This window comes from Trichoplusia ni, chromosome 19 (genome assembly GCF_003590095.1).
Source record: "Trichoplusia ni isolate ovarian cell line Hi5 chromosome 19, tn1, whole genome shotgun sequence".
Taxonomy (NCBI): Eukaryota; Metazoa; Arthropoda; class Insecta; order Lepidoptera; family Noctuidae; genus Trichoplusia; species Trichoplusia ni.
Window position 1 is genome coordinate 4,102,722 of NC_039496.1, and position 20,048 is coordinate 4,122,769.

The 20,048-nt window shown below is 35.4% G+C and overlaps 3 protein-coding genes across 3 annotated transcripts in view; 1 reads left to right on the forward strand and 2 right to left on the reverse strand.

The window, feature by feature from the left end:
- Window positions 1-2,174: 2,174 nt before the first annotated feature.
- LOC113503325 (pancreatic lipase-related protein 2-like) lies at window positions 2,175-4,358 on the reverse strand. Its single transcript, XM_026885182.1, has 6 exons — window positions 4,284-4,358; window positions 3,800-3,983; window positions 3,425-3,573; window positions 2,879-3,124; window positions 2,401-2,746; window positions 2,175-2,271 (listed from the first exon to the last, which is right to left on the reverse strand). The coding sequence occupies exons 1-6, from the start codon at window positions 4,318-4,320 to the stop codon at window positions 2,226-2,228; spliced, it is 1,008 nt and encodes a 335-aa protein (XP_026740983.1). The 5' UTR covers window positions 4,321-4,358; the 3' UTR covers window positions 2,175-2,225.
- A 3,900-nt stretch (window positions 4,359-8,258) lies between these two features.
- LOC113503544 lies at window positions 8,259-15,530 on the reverse strand. Its single transcript, XM_026885573.1, has 13 exons — window positions 15,436-15,530; window positions 14,994-15,180; window positions 14,111-14,259; window positions 13,622-13,867; window positions 13,160-13,502; window positions 12,954-12,996; window positions 11,848-11,889; window positions 11,477-11,531; window positions 11,194-11,380; window positions 9,816-9,964; window positions 9,262-9,507; window positions 8,508-8,856; window positions 8,259-8,348 (listed from the first exon to the last, which is right to left on the reverse strand). Exons 1-13 carry the CDS (start codon window positions 15,470-15,472, stop codon window positions 8,303-8,305), a joined length of 2,079 nt encoding a protein of 692 aa, XP_026741374.1. The 5' UTR covers window positions 15,473-15,530; the 3' UTR covers window positions 8,259-8,302.
- Window positions 15,531-15,606: 76 nt separating this feature from the next.
- The window catches only part of LOC113503498 (lachesin-like), a 123,056-nt gene continuing 118,614 nt past the window's right edge, over window positions 15,607-20,048 (forward strand). Inside the window, exon 1 of the mRNA XM_026885507.1 lies at window positions 15,607-15,789. The gene's annotated coding sequence lies outside the window, so the exon portion shown is untranslated. The remainder of the gene's footprint in view (window positions 15,790-20,048) is intronic.

Here is a 20,048-nt window from a genome sequence, read left to right on the forward strand (position 1 = left end):
GTGCATAGCGCTGTGTTAACTCAAATATTCTATAATTTCTTATAACTACTACATTTATTAAAATAGTAAAGTTTAAGAATAAAAGTATTATTATCTGCTTGTTTGTTCCTTGAGGATCTATAGACAGAGTTCAATGTAAAAAGTTGCAGATTCAAATATACACCCGAGCAACTGTTGATATGATTATTGTTCGGCTTGGCCCACGGGTAACAGCTACTTCTAAATACATTTTATTCAGACAAACTGACAGCGGTGCCTAAGCAATTAAATAGGGTTCCGGTTTAACCGTTTAGCTATGGAACCATAGCCAAACGGTTGTAACAAATGAGTATTTTGTGGACTGTAGAGCCGACTAGTTTCGTACCCCACCGGAGTCTTTAATCATGAAAATGACTAATTAGCTAACTTCAAGACAACGTTGTCACCATGTGGTCACAGTCAATTATTTGATGATCAAGAATATGTTATTTTATCATGCTATCATTGTTTAGATTTGCATAGCCTAGCTATACGTTAGAACTTGAGCCTGTAGACAATTTACATTCCTCAGAGCTCCAACGGATCCAATATATTGAACAGACAGGCTGAAATCTTGTCACTTCTCGAAATAGAATTACTATGTATAAGATTTGTACTATGCTCATCATCATCGGCCTTGCCTTTTCCCAACTATATGAGGATCGGCTTCCAGTCTAACCAGATTCTTTTTAGTACCAGTGTTCTACAAGGAGCGACTGCCTATCTGAACTCCTAAACTTTTTTCTATGCTAATTTGCTTATGTATAAATCATAAAATAGTGAAATCTGTGCATTAGATATCTTTGCGAAGGCTTATCTGATTTATATGTCCAATAAATTATGCCCTTTGCTTCAAATACAGTCCATTACAGTGTAAAGGGAACAGCTATTATTATTAGTAGCCTGGAATGTTACACTGCTGGAAAAATACCTCCTCGCTACCTTTCCACTTGTGTCTGTGTCGTAAGCCGCGAGTGGCCAATTCAGTAAAAACCAATCCAGGTCATCCCATCATCTCGGTCTGGGTCTGCCTCGCTGACCTACTTTTGTCCATTGCGTTTTCATACGAAAAACGTGCCCAGGAAAATTCCACTTTAACGTAGCAAGTGCTTTTAGGGTAACGTCCAAAATTTTGGTTTTGTTTTCGTTTTATATTAAGAAGACTTCGTTCCATTCCTCTTTGGCAAACCTCGAGTAGAGATAGAGTAGAGGTAGAGATATTTATCGACGGGACGTAAGCGATCTCTTAAGATCTGACGAGATTTGTTGGTGAATGCTATTTGTTACCTTTGCCATTTTTTTTTGACATGTCCATTCGAAATTGCTACATTAAATTGTCTTCGCCTAGTAATGAAAAAACTAGCTTAAAATATAATCGCCTGCAGCTAGCTAAATAGCAATCAATGTCATGGCTACTCAATTAAACATATTTTTTTAATAACTTGTTAATCTATTTAGTGCTAGCCCCTTAAATGATTATATAACGTAGTTCATTTTGTTATTGGTTTAAAATATGTTATTGAGAGAATTACAGTAATATTAAAATTTACGTAAAATGTATGCTATCGTATTATGTTTATCAAAAAAAAAAACTAAATAAAATGCTATTGCAATCGGCCGTTGTAGCTGTTCGCTAGTACTATCAACATTCACTTTGCCAGTGGCTCGTGACTCGTGCCTATTATGTTCGATCTCCGCAGAAACAAACATTCAAGGCGAATATGGTACAGATAGTTCAACTCATTTGTGCGCAGCGCAATGCTTACCAAGGCTGTGTTAATACACTGTGTATTTGCAAACTTTACTACCCACACATGACGACAAGCGCAATAATGAGGTGAATTGACTGTATTTTCGTAAATCCCTACTAAATAAGGATGTCATAACATGGTATTTAGTGCGGGTGTCTAATTAAAATTACACGGATCGATGTTATACAAAAAAGAAACAAATATTATCGGAACAACCAATTACGATATATTAATAGCAAATAGCAAAATGTAAAATCACCAATAAAATAGCAAGATACATAGCCACAAACAGAGACACAGGGCACCGTTTCAAAGCATGCTTCATATTAGCCGGCCAAATTTTGATTAAAATAGGTCGCTATATGATGTAATTCCATAGGTCTAGGGTCAAATAAGTACACTGTAGTAATAATTACTATTATTATTAGTAATATCTTATATTTACATCATCATTTATTAGTAAGGGTAGCTCCTGCGGGTGTTGACGCGGAACTTACGAACTCTGCAAAGAAAAAAAAACATTCCTTAACGGATGCGTGAAAAGGTAAAATGACGGTTCGTAAATATTGAGCCATATCATTAATTTGCGTTTTAATTTATTAGTTCATCTTATTTCATGACTGTAACTTACCCAGTAACGGACTTCCTAATGTCAGTGTTGCCCATGTTGAGCCTGTCACCACGGCACAAGTTCAAAGAGAGCTGAATGTTGTTAGAGCATCGACGTCCAGTCAAGTGATCGTAGGTAACAGAGGCGGCAAACAGTCTGTAGGCACGGTTGTGGTTGCAGATCAAGGTGAGGCATCCGGGCTGAGAGGTACCGCCGTTGACGTAGAAGTTAGCGTTACCAACGTCAGAGCCGATACCAAGACCTTCGAAGGTATCACCGTCAGTGTGGACAGCTTCGACGTAGATGGCGTCGTTGGGGTTCAGACGGTTAGAGTTGATGTTCCATAGAGGACCAGCAGGGTCAAGACCTGATCAAAAAATTGAATTAGCACACGACCGAAAAGTCAAAATTATATTCATATCTGAATTCTCAAAGGTCGTTGACTAGCCTTTGACTTGACTATAAAAACATAAAGTTTTGAAAGTTTTTTGTTTCCTACCTGTGATACGTGCGATTTGTCCATTAAGTAATCTGCCGGCGTTACCGACGAGATGAGCGCCTAAACTGAAGCCAACAAGATGGACTTCGTTGTAGTCCAAACCGTGTCTGTTGTTCAAAAACTGCAAGAACTCTCCAAGAGCACGACCGACTGCGGGGATACCACGAGCAGCGGTGACGTAGTTGGCTACCGCAAGTCGTCTCCAGTCAACGACGATTAGGTTAACATCCTCTTTAGCAAGGTATGCTGAAAAATTAAAAAGCATGAAAAGCATTAAATTATTATTAGGACATGGGGAACCCTACAGATTCATTGACGATTGCTAGAAATTAGATATGGAATCATTAAATAAAAAATGATAATGACTAGTGGCGTGGCATATTGTACGCACCGCTATGACACAGCGGATTGGATTTATCGGTAAAGGTGTTCCATGCGTGAGTTATAGATAAGAACTCAAATGTGTTCCGTCATACGTTGATTGCACCACCATTAAATCTAGACAGTTGGGTAAAGCTACCAGGGAAAATATGATTGTGGTCTTACCATCTCTGATCAAGGCGTTCATCTCATTGTTCTGGCTTCCGAGCCATCCGTGGGCGACTACCACCGTCTTCAAGTCAGGATTGAAGTTAGAATTCTGGATTGAATCTACATCATATATCACCAACGTTTGAGGTGTGATCGGGTTTTTTCTGAAATGACGTTATTAAACTGTTAATAAAAACTGCAATATTCAATCATGGGAGGAGATTTTTTGATCCAATTTTGTAAAAATAATTTAATTTAATTAGAAAATGTTTGCTTTTTTTTTTAAAAATAGTTACTAAATATTTCAATGAAATGTAATTCGAATTTGAGGGATTCATTAATTCATCCTATTTTAGGAGAAAGGCTTGATGCACTTTGAGCGTTAATTACCTGGTAAAGAGTTGGTACAAGTTTTCGGAGTCGTGTTCAATTTCATCCAAAAGATCTTGGTCAGGTTCTTCATCAATGTCTACTGAGCGCACGACTCCTTCGTCATCGGTAAACTCAATAACACGCGAGTGTTCGCGGTTTTCGGAGAGTCCCGAATTTAACGGCACCGCTGATGCGGTGTAAGCTAAAAGAAAAGGAATACCTGATATTCATAATTCTAGACTTGAAAGATCATCTTCAGACAAAATTGAATTATTTAATGAAATAAAGCGTAAATTGGAGTGAATACATACATATTCAAGACAAACACACACAGTTTGTTACAAGTTTTATACGAGACTAAAAACTATTTGATAAATTTCAACTGTTTTAATAAACTGCATGTGACACCCCGAAAAAGCTATAACAAATAAGCTAAAACATTTTTTTCATTGTTTGCAAGAATCTATTCCCCGAATTTGACAATAGTAATAATATTTCTTACCCGTGGCAATTAGAAAACAAAGAATAACCTTTTTCATTGTGACTACGATGACGTGTGAGGATTTTTAGTCAGACGAAAGTATTTATTGTATTTGATATCAACAATCATTAGATAACTATCGTATTAAATAGGATTATACACACATAGCTGCGTCAGTGATTGTTTTTGCTGTCAGTTTAATCGGTACGGTAGCATACTTTTGACATGAATAGCTAATAGAATCTAATAATTCAGGAACTGAACACGCGCTTCGAGTATGTTATTCGTTTATCCTTGCATTTGTTATACAAGCAAAAGATTCAAAAGATGATATCGTAAAATAGCCTAATGTTACACTAGCCCATGCCATCGTCTCCGCCAGCTACAAATCAAAAGCTTTAGAAAATAAAATCGAAATCCAGGTTTTAACTATGTATGTACCAAATTTTGTCCAAATTCGTCCCGTGGTTTTTATCATGAAATATGTTTTGCACCCTTTAAAATTTCGCGTTTATAATATTAGTAGTATCTGTCTCAATTTGTTTATAAAAGTCTGCGTCCCTGACTGTTGAATTAAATACTTACATATATCAATAATACTGAAAATCTTTCTTTATTTTTGGAAAAAAACATTTATCATACACGGTTTAAATGTATCGAAAGTCATCGTCAGCCATAAAACCCACAGGTAGGCCTCAATATGTTCTTGCCACTCTCCTATTAAATTGTAAAGCATTCCACTTTACAAATGAATAAATTATTAAAACATATCCATGAAACTATAAGTGTCGTTAGTAAAATATTCCTTGCACTGTTTTTTATTTGATCGTTTGTTATTGCTATGGTTAGGAAAAAGCAAACCTTCTCCCATTCAAAAACATTCAGCATCTTACGAAATCACCAATTTCTGACGAGTTCAACACTACCTTACATGTCAAAATCTGTTCAGACTTTGCAGTGGTAAAACTCACCACACACTACTGTACTTGACGTGTAATTTATTTGACCTCTGCATAGAATAAGCGTTTTTTTCATGCACAAATGCTTGTCCTGAGTGTTTAGTGCTAAATTATTTAGTGAAGGAGTCCTGGTCGGTCAAAAATGCGATGCGGTGGTTGAAATCGCTTGAAAAATGCTCAAATGTATTGAAATTTAAAGTCAAACGCGAGTCACTTGTCTTGGTATTCGGGTATATTAGGTGTTCTTTTCATTGAGTATTCTAATTTGAGGTAAGACTACGTTCAAGGCCGCATGAAAAAGCTGATGCCTTCAACACTAAAGGAATCTAGCCTGAATAGGCTCGTAAAACATAACCCTTCTTGTGATATCATTGTATAAAAATCAGAACAAAAACAGCTCATTAAGAAACCATACTCCAAAACGTGGCAATATATTGATAAGAAACTATATTTTAATTCACGAGTATGAATTACGATTAGCATGTTCGATAAAGATTTATGAATTACAATTACTTTGAAATAATTAGGTAGGTAAATGTAACAGCACGTATAGATGTATATCACATAAAAACTAGTGAACAGGTAGATACGAGTTCTACCTAGTCGATATTCTGCGTAGACCCTTCGTCATGACATCAAGTATTAGGTATTACGATTAATTGTTGCTAGCTTTATGTAATTTCGTGAATGAATTCATAATTATTTTTATGTTTATATCTCCTATCCTTAGCTAATACCGGTCCATTGGAAACAGGTCAATTAGTGACAATAAGTTTTCTGAAAAAAAAATCCGTGTCTGGGTATCCTTGTACATGTGGCCTGAATGTTTGTGTAACTGCTCGTAAGACAGGGATGAAGGGATCCATAAAGCGCAAGTTTTTTTTTTAGACAAAGAACAGAAGAACCCTTCTGAAATCAAACACTCAGCAAAACAATTGAGTAAAGAGGTTTTGTGTCAAACTAAACAATGGAAACACAATACCGTATACGTCGTACACGTTGCGTATGACAAGTGCTTACGTCATAATGCGTATGATTAGTGTATCTATACTAGTATCTGCATAGTATTCGAGGTTGTAACCAGACAGGGGATACCCATAGCACTGTTTTCTTAAGTCTAAGAAAACAGTCTGCTATGGGTATCCCATTTTCTTAGAGCTAAGAGAACAGTCCCTTGAAATTTTTAATACAGAAAATCTGAAAAAACCGCTCAAGTCTAAGAAAGAAAATCTAATCGGTTGGTTCACATTATTTTATGATCGTAACAAATGCATGAAAAAAATTCCTAAATGACTCTACTTTAATATGCACACAACGAACGGAATTGTAACGGTATGGAATCCAATTAATGAGGGAGTAAAAGCGGTAAATGGATTATCCTTATTATAGTGATAGGTACATATATTATGTGTTTATTTAGAAGCCAAACACGTTTTGTGACTTCTTTCGTAAATTATTAAGATTCTAAACTTATTGACTTTCAACAGAAAATAATAACTTAAAACTAAAATCACTAGTGTACCTATTACCTTGAAGGAACTTGAGGTGATAAATTTTTCACAAATTTATTTTCCAGTATTGTCAATTTTTTAAAAAATTCTTTATTATTTTTTAAAATTATACAAATCTGTTACTTGAAATATCTTGAACTACGATTCACCCATCTTTATGAAATTTAGTGGAGCATGTGGCCTATTGAAGTAAAAGATGTACCTAAAAATGAAAATTTAAAAAAATAAATAATCAAGATAAGTTAAAAAAAAAGGGCCAAACGAGTCCTCACTCAGGTCCCCGTCAACCTGGAATGATCCCAAAAATCTTATAAAAAATCGAATAACCGCTTGCATTCTATCAATTGCGTACGCGTACCCGAACGAACCCCGGGTACGAGTACTATTTCTTCATTGAGTTACAAATTAGCGCATCTAATTTTAAACCTCGTCAAAAACCAGGCCCATGTAATAATGGTGCGAATATACGAGAGACCTCCTTGACTTCGATTCGTGCGTCGCGATCGGCTCGGATAAGTGAGCGTTTGCCTTTTAACCCCAAATTGACAAAACAGTTAAGGTACAACGTCAAGTGTTTATCAAATATTTCGAACAATGCGAGCTGTAAAATTGGCTCTGATTAGCTCATATCATAATTAATTTGCCTGTTTATCAAAAGTATGGCAATAAATCTGAGCGGATTTTATGATATTCCCAAATAATCTATATGTATTAAAAATCAATGCACGTAAGCCGATAAAATATTATTTTGACTACATCAGTAATGTGTATATTGATTATAGAGCCATCTAGATTAGTTGTCACGAACTAATCAAGCAATAACATAATTCTTAAAACATAATCGATATGTAATCGAATCTTAATGTAAACGCTTAAGGTGTTGTTCGCTAGATGGCAGCAGCAGAAATATATATACTCAGACTATTTCAAGATATACGTTTTGTAAGCAATACATTGCTGATTCGATTGAAAGTGAAAACCGAAGTGAAATTATTAATCTCTGACGGACAGAGTATAGAGCCATTGAAAATATATATTTGAATAGTTTGTTCTCGTTAGGACAATTCTTTTTAGTATTGGTTCTTAGCAGTTTAATAAAAAGTGAACGTTTTAGATTAGAATATTATTTCAATAAATGTATTTGTTAATAACTGCCGTGTAGTTGTGTGATGTGATGTGTTTGATATTATGTCTAGCTTGGATACATTCTAACCTTTTAACTAAATTTACTTTTTTTTAACAAGATACCAAAAAAATCATCTGGTAGCTTTGCTTTAGATACTTAACATGCAAACATATTAATTAGTTGTAAGTGTTTGTTAAAAAAAACGCAAGGGCTGAATTTACAAATACTGAATTTTTCACAAGCACATATTATAATATTGCTTTCAGTCAAAAGTATCAGTTGCAATTATTAAGCTTATAAATAAATAATTAAAAAAATAATGCACTATCAAAGTAACCGGCAATAACTACTTTCATTTAGGAAAACGTAAAAAAAATATTCTAGGTTAAATAAAAAAATCTTAGTGCTTAATAATTACACATTTTTAATACTAGTTTCATTAAATTAGTATGGATACCGTCGTTTTGTGTTAGCCCGGAATCTGCGGTTCCTGAAAGAAACAAATCAATTAATCAAATATATTGCAAGTATTTAATGTCGTTAAACCTTTTCTAGGTCATTAAAGAATAGGTGACTTCTCTATTTCATTGGTTATTTTTTTTATGTTGCTGGACTGGTTTAAAATATGAGATAAAATTTTGAAACTCACCCACTAACGTATTTCTTCAAATCACCATTACCCATATGAAGTTGCGGACCTTTGCACGAATTCCAAGTAATCTGCCAAGAGCTAGCACACTCCTTTCCTACTAAATGGTCGTACGTTATGCTGGCAGCAAAGTATTTCCATGCTCTGTTGTGGTTGCAGACGTTGGTGAGACAACCAGGTTGAGAGGTTCCTCCGTTGACGTAAAAGTCTGCTTTAGCGACGTCAGATCCGATGCCGAGACCTCCAACGGTGTAGCCACCGTCAGTGTGGATGGCTTCGACGTAAACAGCGTCGTTGGGACCAAGACTGTTAGAATTGAGATTCCATAGAGGTCCAGCGGGATCCAAACCTGGAAATGAAATAGGTAGAGGTATTAAAGATTACTAAATGCTCTGAGATTATTCTGTTTTTTAGTCTTATTTTATTTGGTTTTCAGCCCATGGGATGCATATGCTAGAGTCATGTTACTTTTTGTACATGCCATTTGTTTTCTACAAGTGACATGCCTTTTACTTTCGGACGTTCGGAGACAACACTTGTCTACAGGCCTTAACTTATCTTATCATTTTTGTTAGATCCCTCGAAAAAAAGGCTAGTTAATATTCGAAGTATGGAATGATACTATTTCAAATCAAATCAAAATCAAGCAGTAGTAAGTCAAGTATTCTTTCACATTCACAACTCCCCATATCGCCCTCCCTTCACCGGTTTATAAAAACCATCACCGCTTTAATCAACATAAAGAACAATTTACCTGTGATTCGAGCAATTGTCCCATTCAATTCTTTACCAGCATTACCCACGATGTGAGCACCTAAACTGAATCCAACGAGATGCATCTTGGAGTAGTCCTGACGAGTAATCTGCTTGATGAACATAAGGAATTGTCCTAATCCTCGGCCAACGGCTGGTACACCCAACACAGCAGTCACATAGTTGGATAGAGCAAGCCTCCTCCAATCAAGAATAATGACGTTCACATCCCTGTGTTCGAGATATGCTGTAAATAAAACAATAATACTAAATTTTAAACTCACCAAATCATGTTTGAATTTATGTATCTTTGTCGAAAATCGTCTTTTCTGTAGACACATTTTCTTGGATTTTAATTTATTTTAGTTTGGATGACCATGCAAGGTGACCATAGCTTCTTCATTAATTATCTTTATTATTTTTGGATTATCTTTACTATAATTTAAAAATGCATGAATATTTCGTGTGGTATTGTACCAATAGAAATAGAAGATTACATTGCAAACTCAATGTGTTTTGTTGTGCCTATTTCAAAATAAGCGAAAATGTATTCACCGTCTCTAATAACTGGATTCAAATCCGAGTTCTGATTGCTGAGCCAGCCGTGAACGATGACAACGGTGGGCACTTTAGGGTTGAAAAGCGAATACTTAATGGATTCGCTGATACCCATCACCAAATACTGCGGGAAGCCAGGGTTGCGCCTGAAATATCGAAATAATATGGTTTTAGATTGGTCTATTTCATACACAAAATTCTCGTGTCACAGTGTAAGTAATTGAAACTGATCGTCTGAGAATCGGTCAACATCAAATTCTCATACCTCTAATACGTATCTAATGTTTTTTTGTGCCGTGTCGTGACTATTCTTGTAAACACTACGCGTGACTGTCATAACCTTTATATCGGAATTCAAAACCATATCTTCGAAAGGATTACATGATAAATATAGTAATTACCACTATTGTATCGTGCGGGAATGTAGGAATACATCAATACAGAACCCAGAAAAGTTGTGGATTAAAGTTCCCACTGATGGGAATATGCGAAACACCTGGTTAAAAGAGATCCCGTAACTCTGTCCAGTGGAACTGCAGTGTATTTCTGTGTATTTTTACGTGAAATAAATAATTATCAAGGCGTTTAAATGAAAGACCACGAATAACCTGAAACTAACGTTTGACATTATGTTGTTTAGAATATTGGTGACGTAGAAACATGGCGGACGGTGTTTTCAAGCAAGAGAAAAAAAGTAAGAGTTTCAGTTGAATTTTTACAGCAATCCTTTGTTAATATTTATTGAAGTTTATATATTTCGGACCCTTGTACGGAATAATATTTGAATTTAAAGTTATTTTTATAAATGGTGACATGAGGCAACTTGAATATTGTTTATGTTGTTTGTGTTTTGTGCTGGTTTGTTTTGATTCATGCTTGCGTTATTTAGGTCTTTAATGTTATCAACCTTTAAATCAGATTCATAACACAATAAGATAATTTTAATGACGTGTAAAGATTACTGGTCATTATAATTATCTTATTGCCCTTCAAATTAATCTAGAATTATCGATACCTTTTAATTGACCAGACATTTTTAAAGGATTGAATTTCATGGAGAAATGGACGTATTACGAATGAAATTTACAAACGAAACAAAGAGACTACACGACTAGCCACTGTGTGGGTCCTACCTACCACACATAAGAAAATTTTAATGAATTTTCCAAGGCTAGATGTACAATAAAAGATTAAAAGATTATCCTATAAAATTGCACGGATAGCCGAGTAGTTAAAGTCACCACACCAAGCAAACTGTGCACCGCTGTGTGCGGTTTCAAAGAGAAGTGTGTGTTGGGTAAATTTTTGTAAAATGTGGATTGATTTCATATTGCAATTAAGCATATCGTTAAAATACTGTATACGTAAAAGTTACCTGGTATATAGCAAATATTTGTTATTATCGGGATTCTTTGTGATATCATCCACTAGTTTATAATCTACTTCGTCTTCAAGATCGACAGTATGCATGACGCCATCGCCATCAGGGAATTCTATGAACCGGGGATACTCTCGTTCCATAGAAAATTCAGAAGTCACCGGTACCGAAGCTACGGTATACACTGGAAAAAATCAAAAAAAACAAAAAATAGTACCATCCGATGTCATTAGCCGATAAAACTTAAGGGAAAGATGAATAAATAAACAAAATACCTCACCCGTAACAAAAACAATAAACAGAAGCGCCTTAATCATGATAACTAGAAATTCAAGTAGCAATTAACATTATTTAGACTGACACTACTTTATTTATTGAAAATTTATCAACGTTTGGAAGATAAAATGGCATCAGATATAATTTGTACTAATTCATTTTATCATCTTATTCTTGAACAAACATTTCATTTTATTTCATTTTGTTTTGGAATCAGACATGATATACATTATGAGGTACATACCAGCCTTAGCGTTGAGAAGTTTCAGCCTAGAACGTTACATGTAACGTGTCGCAAATCCAGTTGTCTATTTCAGATCTCTGCTGTTATACTTTCTACCCTAACGCAAAGCAAATCCATTTTGTGCTTCTTACCATCTCTCTATGTCTAGGACTGTCGTATGCCAGTTTTGATCCCTAACCCAAAAACAACAGGGTTTTATGAGGTTGGCGAGTATCTATGTGTCTGATTTTGAAGTGTTTGCAAGGTGTATTAGTAAATTTGGCAGTGGACTAGTGTATGTTTTATAAAAATCGATTGAAGATAATGGCCACCTCAGAATGGTGCATTGTATATCTTTCACAACTTTTTAAATAATAACACTAAATATGAAAATAAAGAAACTTCCCTAATGTTATTTATTTTTTAGGAATGAGAAATAGTTATTACGCCATTATAGGCCATTTGCGACTTGTGAATTGTGATGTTCACTTGCACGACCAGTTTCAGACTATTCGCCAGGAAAGAAACCATGGCTGGCATGGTTGTTTCAGTTAGGTATTACAGGTATGATATATAGAAGAAAACTACAGTTTCAGCTTATGATATAGGGTGGTTTTAGTGATTGGGATTTGGGCAAAACATTAAGTATTTTTGCCGTTTTTTTAATTTTATTGTATTTAATTAGCCTTTGTCTTTAGATATGACTTTAATTTTGTAAAGGAGAAAACAATTATTTTTAGTACTTAAAAAATATTTAAAAACTTCTTCTGGAATAAATATCGTATACGAAAATTTCGTACACTTTTATTGTATTTCAGTTCCCATTGTATCTATTGTTTGGCTGATTCATACGGAAAAGGTGTTATCATGATTTATTTTTAATGTTGATTGTCTAACATTGATAATTTTTAGTAAACTATTTTTGATAAGATTAATTACAAGTCTATTATTTATTGATGATGTACTGCGATAAGATACAATTCAAACAAATTATGGCTCATAAACAAAAAAAAATTTTTTTTGAATAAAACCACGTGTTATTTACCAATAAGCTTCATATTTCAGATCAGGTTTAATCTTTTATTGTAAATCTTTTACAGCCGAAAGCACTGAGTATTTAAAAATATTATATTCTTATTTATCAATAAGTGTATGCCACTGTAAAAGACACTTTTCATTTAAAGAAGAAGAAATCAAATAAATTTTACATATGCCAATAATTTAATACAGGTACTTAGTTTTGTTAAAAAAACATTTAGAAAGGATATCTTCTGTTGGTATTAAGACGGTACATTCCGGATCTGAAATAGAAAATACAGTATTACAATAATGTTATTTATTGAGAGGGCACCTAACCAGCCAGCCACAAAATACTGGTCCTTCCTGACACAGACGCGAAGTACATGATAGGAATAACGAGAATGAAATAGAAAAAAATAATACTTAGTTTATTTTGTCACTTACCCAGTTTTCCTAAGATCATCGTTGCCCATACGAAGTTGTGACCCGCGACAGTTGTCCCAAGTGATTTGCGATGAACTGGAGCACTGCCTGCCGACCAAATGGTTGTAGGTAACAGTAGCGGCGAACAGTTCCCAAGCTCTGTTGTGATTGCATAAGTTGGTGAGGCAGCCAGGTTGGGAGATGCCACCGTTGGGGTAGAAGTCAGCGTTGGCTACGTTAGAGCCAATACCAAGACCTCCGACGGTATAACCGCCGTCGGTGTGGATAGCCTCGACGTAAACACCATCGTTGCGGTTAAGACGGTTTGAGTTGTAGTTCCATAGAGGGCCAGCGGGGTCCAAACCTGTTGAATAAAATACTGGTCAGTACAGGTACAAACACGTCGATGAACATACCAAAAATGTGCAGTAGAGGTTTATCCACTTTTATATAATTTGTTGGAATTTGGTGAATTGATAGTACCTGTAACACGGGCGGCTCTACCGCGCATTTCTCTACCAGCATTGCCAACAATATGGGCACCTAAGCTGAAGCCAACAAGATGCATGCTGGTAAAGGGATGACCAGTGACTTGGTTGAGGAAGTTCATGAACTGTCCAAGACCTCGACCAACGGCGGGTACTCCACGCACTGCTGTTGCATAATCGGATAGAGCAAGTCGTCTCCAATCCATAACAATGACGTTGACGTCACTCTTCCTCAGGTAAGCTGGAAAAAGTAAAAACTCTTTGGAATACACTTAATTTAAATAAAAGACGGTGACGTGATTGTGATATACACTGCTATTATTAGTTATCAGAAGTTAAACATACTAAGTCGTAATAAGTAATGGACAAAAATTATTGAAATAATTTTCCTTAATCTTTGATATTGACCTGTAGGTTAAAGGCTAGACTACAAAGTACACGTATTTTATATGTAAAGGGTCTGATAAAAATAATAGTTATTTACCATCTCTTATAACAGGGTTGATGTCAGTGTTCTGGTTGCTGAGCCAGCCGTGAACGACGACCACGGTCGGAACATTAGGGTTGAAGTTAGAATTTCTGATAGAATTAGCATTGTTCATAGTCAAAGTCTGCGAGGATCCAGAGTTACGTCTGTAATCAAATTTAAACTCCATTATTACTAGACATAATTATTATTATTATTACTAGCCTGGAATGTCCCACTGCTGGGCAAAGGCCTCCCCACTCTTCTTCCACTTGTCTCTGTCATGAGCCGCGAGTGACCAGTTCGGTAAGAACGAATCCAGGTCATCCCGCCATCTCCGTCTGGGTCTGCCTCGCTGACGTCGGTTTTGTGTCACGGACCATTCAGTGGTAATTTTTGCCCATTGGTTGTTTGGCATACGACAGACGTGACCAGCCCAATTCCACTTCAACGTAGCAGCTTTATGAGTAACGTCTAAAAGTTTGGTTGTGGCACGGATCTTAGTATTTCTTATTCTGTCCGTAAGTTTAATGTTAAGAAGACTCCGTTCCATTCCTCTTTGGCAAACCTCGAGTGCGGACCTCTGCTGACAAGTCAAAGACCATGTCTGTGCGCCATACGTGAGGATCGGGAGAATGCAAACGTCCATGAGTCTCTTTTTGAGGGATAGAGGAAGTTTTCTAGACATAAAGAAAAAAAAAATAACGTGATCTCGTCACTTAATATTTCGAAAATTCCAGACTAAGAATAAAAAAACGGGAGTTTTTGTTATCGCCTTTGGCAATATTCATAATATCTTCCTGTCCAATTTTGATGTCCTCTTCGAAGTAGACTCTTTCTAGTAAAAATACCGCATTTATTTGAAATTGCACTATTAACATAACAAAGAAAATTTAATTACCTGGTGAACAACAAATACCGGTTGTTATTCGGATTTCTTTCGATTTCAGCAAGGAGTTCATAATCGGGTTCAGCTTCAAGGTCAACAGTGTGCATGACACCCTGGCCATCGGGGAATTCGATGAAGCGAGGGTAGACGCGGTCCTCAGAGTAGTCTGACGTTACTGGAACCGCAAATGCGGTGTATGCTATAAAAGAAATGAAAGCAATTATTAAACAAATGTTTGAGCATCCTAAACATGACTGAGATGATGGGCTTGAAAGAGTGAAATATAGACAATCGGCAATTTTCCTTGTGCGACTTTCTATAAAAGGAAAAAATGACACTAAAACTATTTGTGTAGAAGTATTGTCATCGATATTAGATAAATATTTATCGTATCAAAAGCTAAGCGTGTTTCAAGAAGTATTTTCCTTATATTTTAATTGTTACAAAAACTTACCCGAAGCAAAGAGCAAACACAATAAGGCCTTCTGCATGTTGATCACAATGCAAAACTAGATACTTCGCTTTTCAGATGCCCCACCGGTATTTATTGCGAATTATCATCATTACGGTTCAACTTATCTTTTACCAGGGGTCGATAAAACTCCATAAGCCGATCGATTAGCAGCAAATATCTTAGTAATTAGCTTTACCTAGATTATGCAGGGCTTATCGGGGCTCCATGGGCATCTCAATCCATGCTTTGTTTATGAACTGTGAACCTGTATTGTCTTGTCTTATCAAGTAATAGAATGTCGATGCATACAAAAATAAGTTGTTATTGTGATTGTGATTTAGGTCCGGGACAGATGTACGTATTAACTATGTATTAAACTACGCATTTAATTTATTAAAAAAGAGGTGCGTAGGAGGATTCAAAATGTTCTATATTCAAGCTCCTTTTTATTGAGTTATCGTAATACAATAAGACAGTATTTTTTCTCAGTATCAAGTGATTTATATTCATTCATTATTAGTCTTTCAAGAGCCTGCCAGCAAGACCCAGAACCATCATATTTCCTCTCCTTACAATCTCCAATATAAAACTTTCTTATTTTATTGATTTCAATATGTCACAGAACTCGGCACGAGACAAATTTCTTTTCAAAATCAAATTTCCGAGAAACGAATCGCGCATGAGTTGAACTTGTGCCAATATTTTATTTAAATCACCAAAAGTTTTCACGCTTACCGAGAAACAGTGAACGGTTTTATTTAAAACTAGCTGTTGCCCGCGACTTTGTCTGCGTGATTCTCAAGATGTAAAAAACTATAAAGTTTAATAATAACGATCATCGCAAAAATGTAATGCAATATAAAAAATGAAACACTTTTTTTATATTTTAAGCTTGCTTTTTTATCTAATGTTTGATTCAAACACATTTCATCGTTTACGATACTATCCTGGTGTCAAATATTTCACAGCAGTTTTAATGACTTTTTCTTATTTAATCCCAAAAGGAGGGGTTTATAACTTTGACATATCTGCCTGCCTGTCTGTCTGTGACATCATAGTTTCCGAACGAATTCAACTATTTTACATAATTGAAACGTGAATTATGTGCGAGTGTTCGTTTAGACATGTTTGACAAATCGAGCCGTTTAAAAATGGGGGAGGGGGGGGGGGTGCAAGTAGGAAAAAATAACAGAAGTTATAACTCAGTCTTAGGACTTCTGCTAAAAATGTTTTGCTTTCGAAATTTTCCATTTACTAATTGAGTGGGTTATGATTTTCGAGCACGTCTGTTCTTGGGCCGGCCTACACCTGAAATTGCTAGACGGATTATGACAGTGATTATGAGGTATCATATAATTATTATTGAACTGTAACCAAAGAGGTAAACCAGAACCATATTACTGAGGCCCCGGTGTCCGTTTGTCTGTCTGTCACCTGGCTGTTTCTCAGGAACAGTGATAGCCAGACAGTTGTTATTTTCTTTTTATTTCATTTTTTATTCACACACACTATTTTTTCTGACGATATAAAAAAGATGTCAAATTATTTTTGTGGACGGAGCTGGTGAAGTGAGAGTCGGGCTAGGTAACTGTGGATTTTACATAGTGTCATTTTGCAAAATTGCACCCAGATAAACGGTTTCCTGAAAGAAGTTATGTTTGATTGTCCTCTTAATATTAAAACTGATCTTCCTCACAAACATTTGGAATATTTCCATAATAAAAAAGTTGGTAAACGTTCGTGGCCCCCTGGTGTTTTGATCATAATTTGCCTTTAAATTACTGATAAATAAATAACGGGATAGTAAAAAAAATATCAGACACCCCTTTTTTAAAAATTGACAATGACAAAAATCTAAAGTATAGGATATGTGTAATTTGTGATGTTACGACAAAGCAAAATATGAACATAAAAGTGACTTCATGTGTATGAGTTCTATTTACTGTACCAATTTACAAAGAAAAATTACGTATTTTATTCGTTAACCTACCTGACAATCATTGAAGTAAAATACCTACCGTCATACCTACTGCATAAATGGAACTTAAATAAAGACTACATGAGGTTGGTTATGAGGTTACGCTGTCGATACCGACAGCCAAAATGAATTTTCCAGACGTTGTATGACGGATGAAAGTGCTGATAGCTACACGCTATTATCAGCCTTATTGGGGAAATTTCCAAAAATATGTTCCTAATCCTCGTCGGCTTAGGGATCTCAGAAACTCATTCAGTCTCGTTCCTTCCCCTGTTTTTACCAGGCTACGAAAGAAGACTGTGAATTTTTGGAAGGACCACGTGTGCAGTCTCTATAATGGCGGATGTAGACCGATCAAATCGTTAAAATATTGAAAAATCCCAGGTATCAGTAGACATTATTCTATCAATAGATACATAATGTCTATTCATTGATAGCTTTGGTCTTATAGATCTTTCATATTGCATACCTACTATGCAGTTTTTATGCAAGTTTTCTGGGCTTTTTTATCCGAAATACTTTTGGCCTATGTAGTGTTGCAAATTTAAGAAAAAAAAAATTGTTCCTAGTTGTTACAGATGTACCAAGGTAATAATTAACTGTGTCGTTCAGTATTTTTTTGATATGCCTAATTATAGATGAGATCAATGTGAACTAAATGCAACTTTGGGTTGAGTGTCACTACGAATGTTTTGATCTTGAAGACATAGGTATATGTTATGTATACTCCTATCGTAAATAAATACAAAATCATATTACGGCATTCCACATTTGCACTTGAGTAATTTTAGTACATCAATAAAAATAAAAAGAATTTAAGTTCCTTTCTTTCAAGAATGTACCGATTACGGTAACAATTATATAAAAAAAAACGTATTAGCTTATGTTTCTTTTATTTTACTTGTGAAATAGTCGCAGTAGGCCTATATCAGCCTTGAAAGAGAATAAAATGACTAATTTTGTGAAAATGATTTATTTTCGAAAAATCCAATTATTGCTCTGCCAAAAGTCTTAAGATAAATAGCGTGATGTTTTTTTGTTTAAATTGATGACCGTGCTGCCTACTACTCAATGGGGTGAAAATAAACCTCATAATTGTATTACACGATGCTACGGGGGAGTCCAAAAATTTAAAACTTTACTGCTCATGCCCCCTGCATAGTAGCGTTATGGTTTTTGTATATTTGTTGTATCATGTGTACGATAAGGTTCATGCAAAATTTGAACGAAATATATTCAGTAGTTTATGAGATAATTTGATATTTGTTTATAGATATAAAAGGCTCCCGCTCACCCCCTGTAACGAAAAGCGAGATAATAAGTAAAAAGTATGTTGACCGGACCACTTGTTGATATTCTCTGAAAATTTGAATCAAATCTATCCAGTACTTTCTGAGATCTTTCCGGACATACATACAGACAAACAGACAAACAGACAAACAGACAAAAATTCTAAAAATCATATTTTCGGCATCAGAATCTTTCGTAGACCACCCTGCAATTATTCTTTTTAAAAAATATTCAATGTACAGTTTTCACTTTTCTACAATTTTATTATATGTATAGATACCATTTGCTTCTGTGACTGATTTAGGTAGAGTGGTGTAGTGCGATTGTATAACTCATGTTGCTGTGTATAATGTTGTCCGAATATTGGTTTAATCAATTCAGTGGGTACTTCAAATATTGTTTAGAATAACAAATGTTTACTCGCGGGAGAGTAAACAGCAGAGTAACTGACCGACATAGTGGAGTACAAACGAAACCTATATTGTTACGTAGTTATGTGGAGTACACATATTTGTTAGAGACAGCTGTTGATGTTCCTGTTCACAATAATTGTGTGTATTCATACCCTTATCATGCTTGACGCCATTGTTATTACATAAGATGAGATAGTCAATTTAACATTATGGAGTGTTTAGGTTCTATTCATTTTTGATTTTTCTCATTATTTACTACCTCATCAAAGCAGATTTTACTGTCTTCTCTTTGTTTCACTTCTTTCTTAGATTCTACTAGCGGTGCTGTTGTTTAAGTACGAAAGGTTACGTTTACTATTTGAAATAAAATGACAGTTCAACCAAATAAGCAACGTATTTTAATGAACTAGAAGGGGTAAGAGTCCCGGTCAAAGGTCGGCACACGTAGAAGGCCGTCAATACCGCACTCTCTTGCTCGGTTTTCTTCGACGAGCGACTATGATGACTTCGATCTTCGTAGTCCTCTGTGGTACAGGGTGCTGTCCAATCAGGCAGCGACGCTGTCCATCTAAAACTAGTGAAGATTTGCGATCAGCTCCTTGTAGTCCTCAGTAGCTCGCTGGCACAGTTCTACGCAAGGCCACTCCCTAATGTTCCTTTACCGAGACTTTTTCTTTTTCAGCTATATTCACGTAATAACAGTCTTGAAGTTAACGCATTATAGGCAAACACCTCTTTTAAACTTAAAGTTAATTTTAATTTTACGAATTCGTTTAAAAAAAACGTTTACTAATATCTTGTTATTGAAAACTGGACCAATTTTTCTCACGAAGAGATTATCGGAAATAGGTAATTTAGAAGCATTTATGGAATTAATTCAAAATTAAACATGGCATACAATCAATCAAAATGCCAATAATGGTTAATTAACT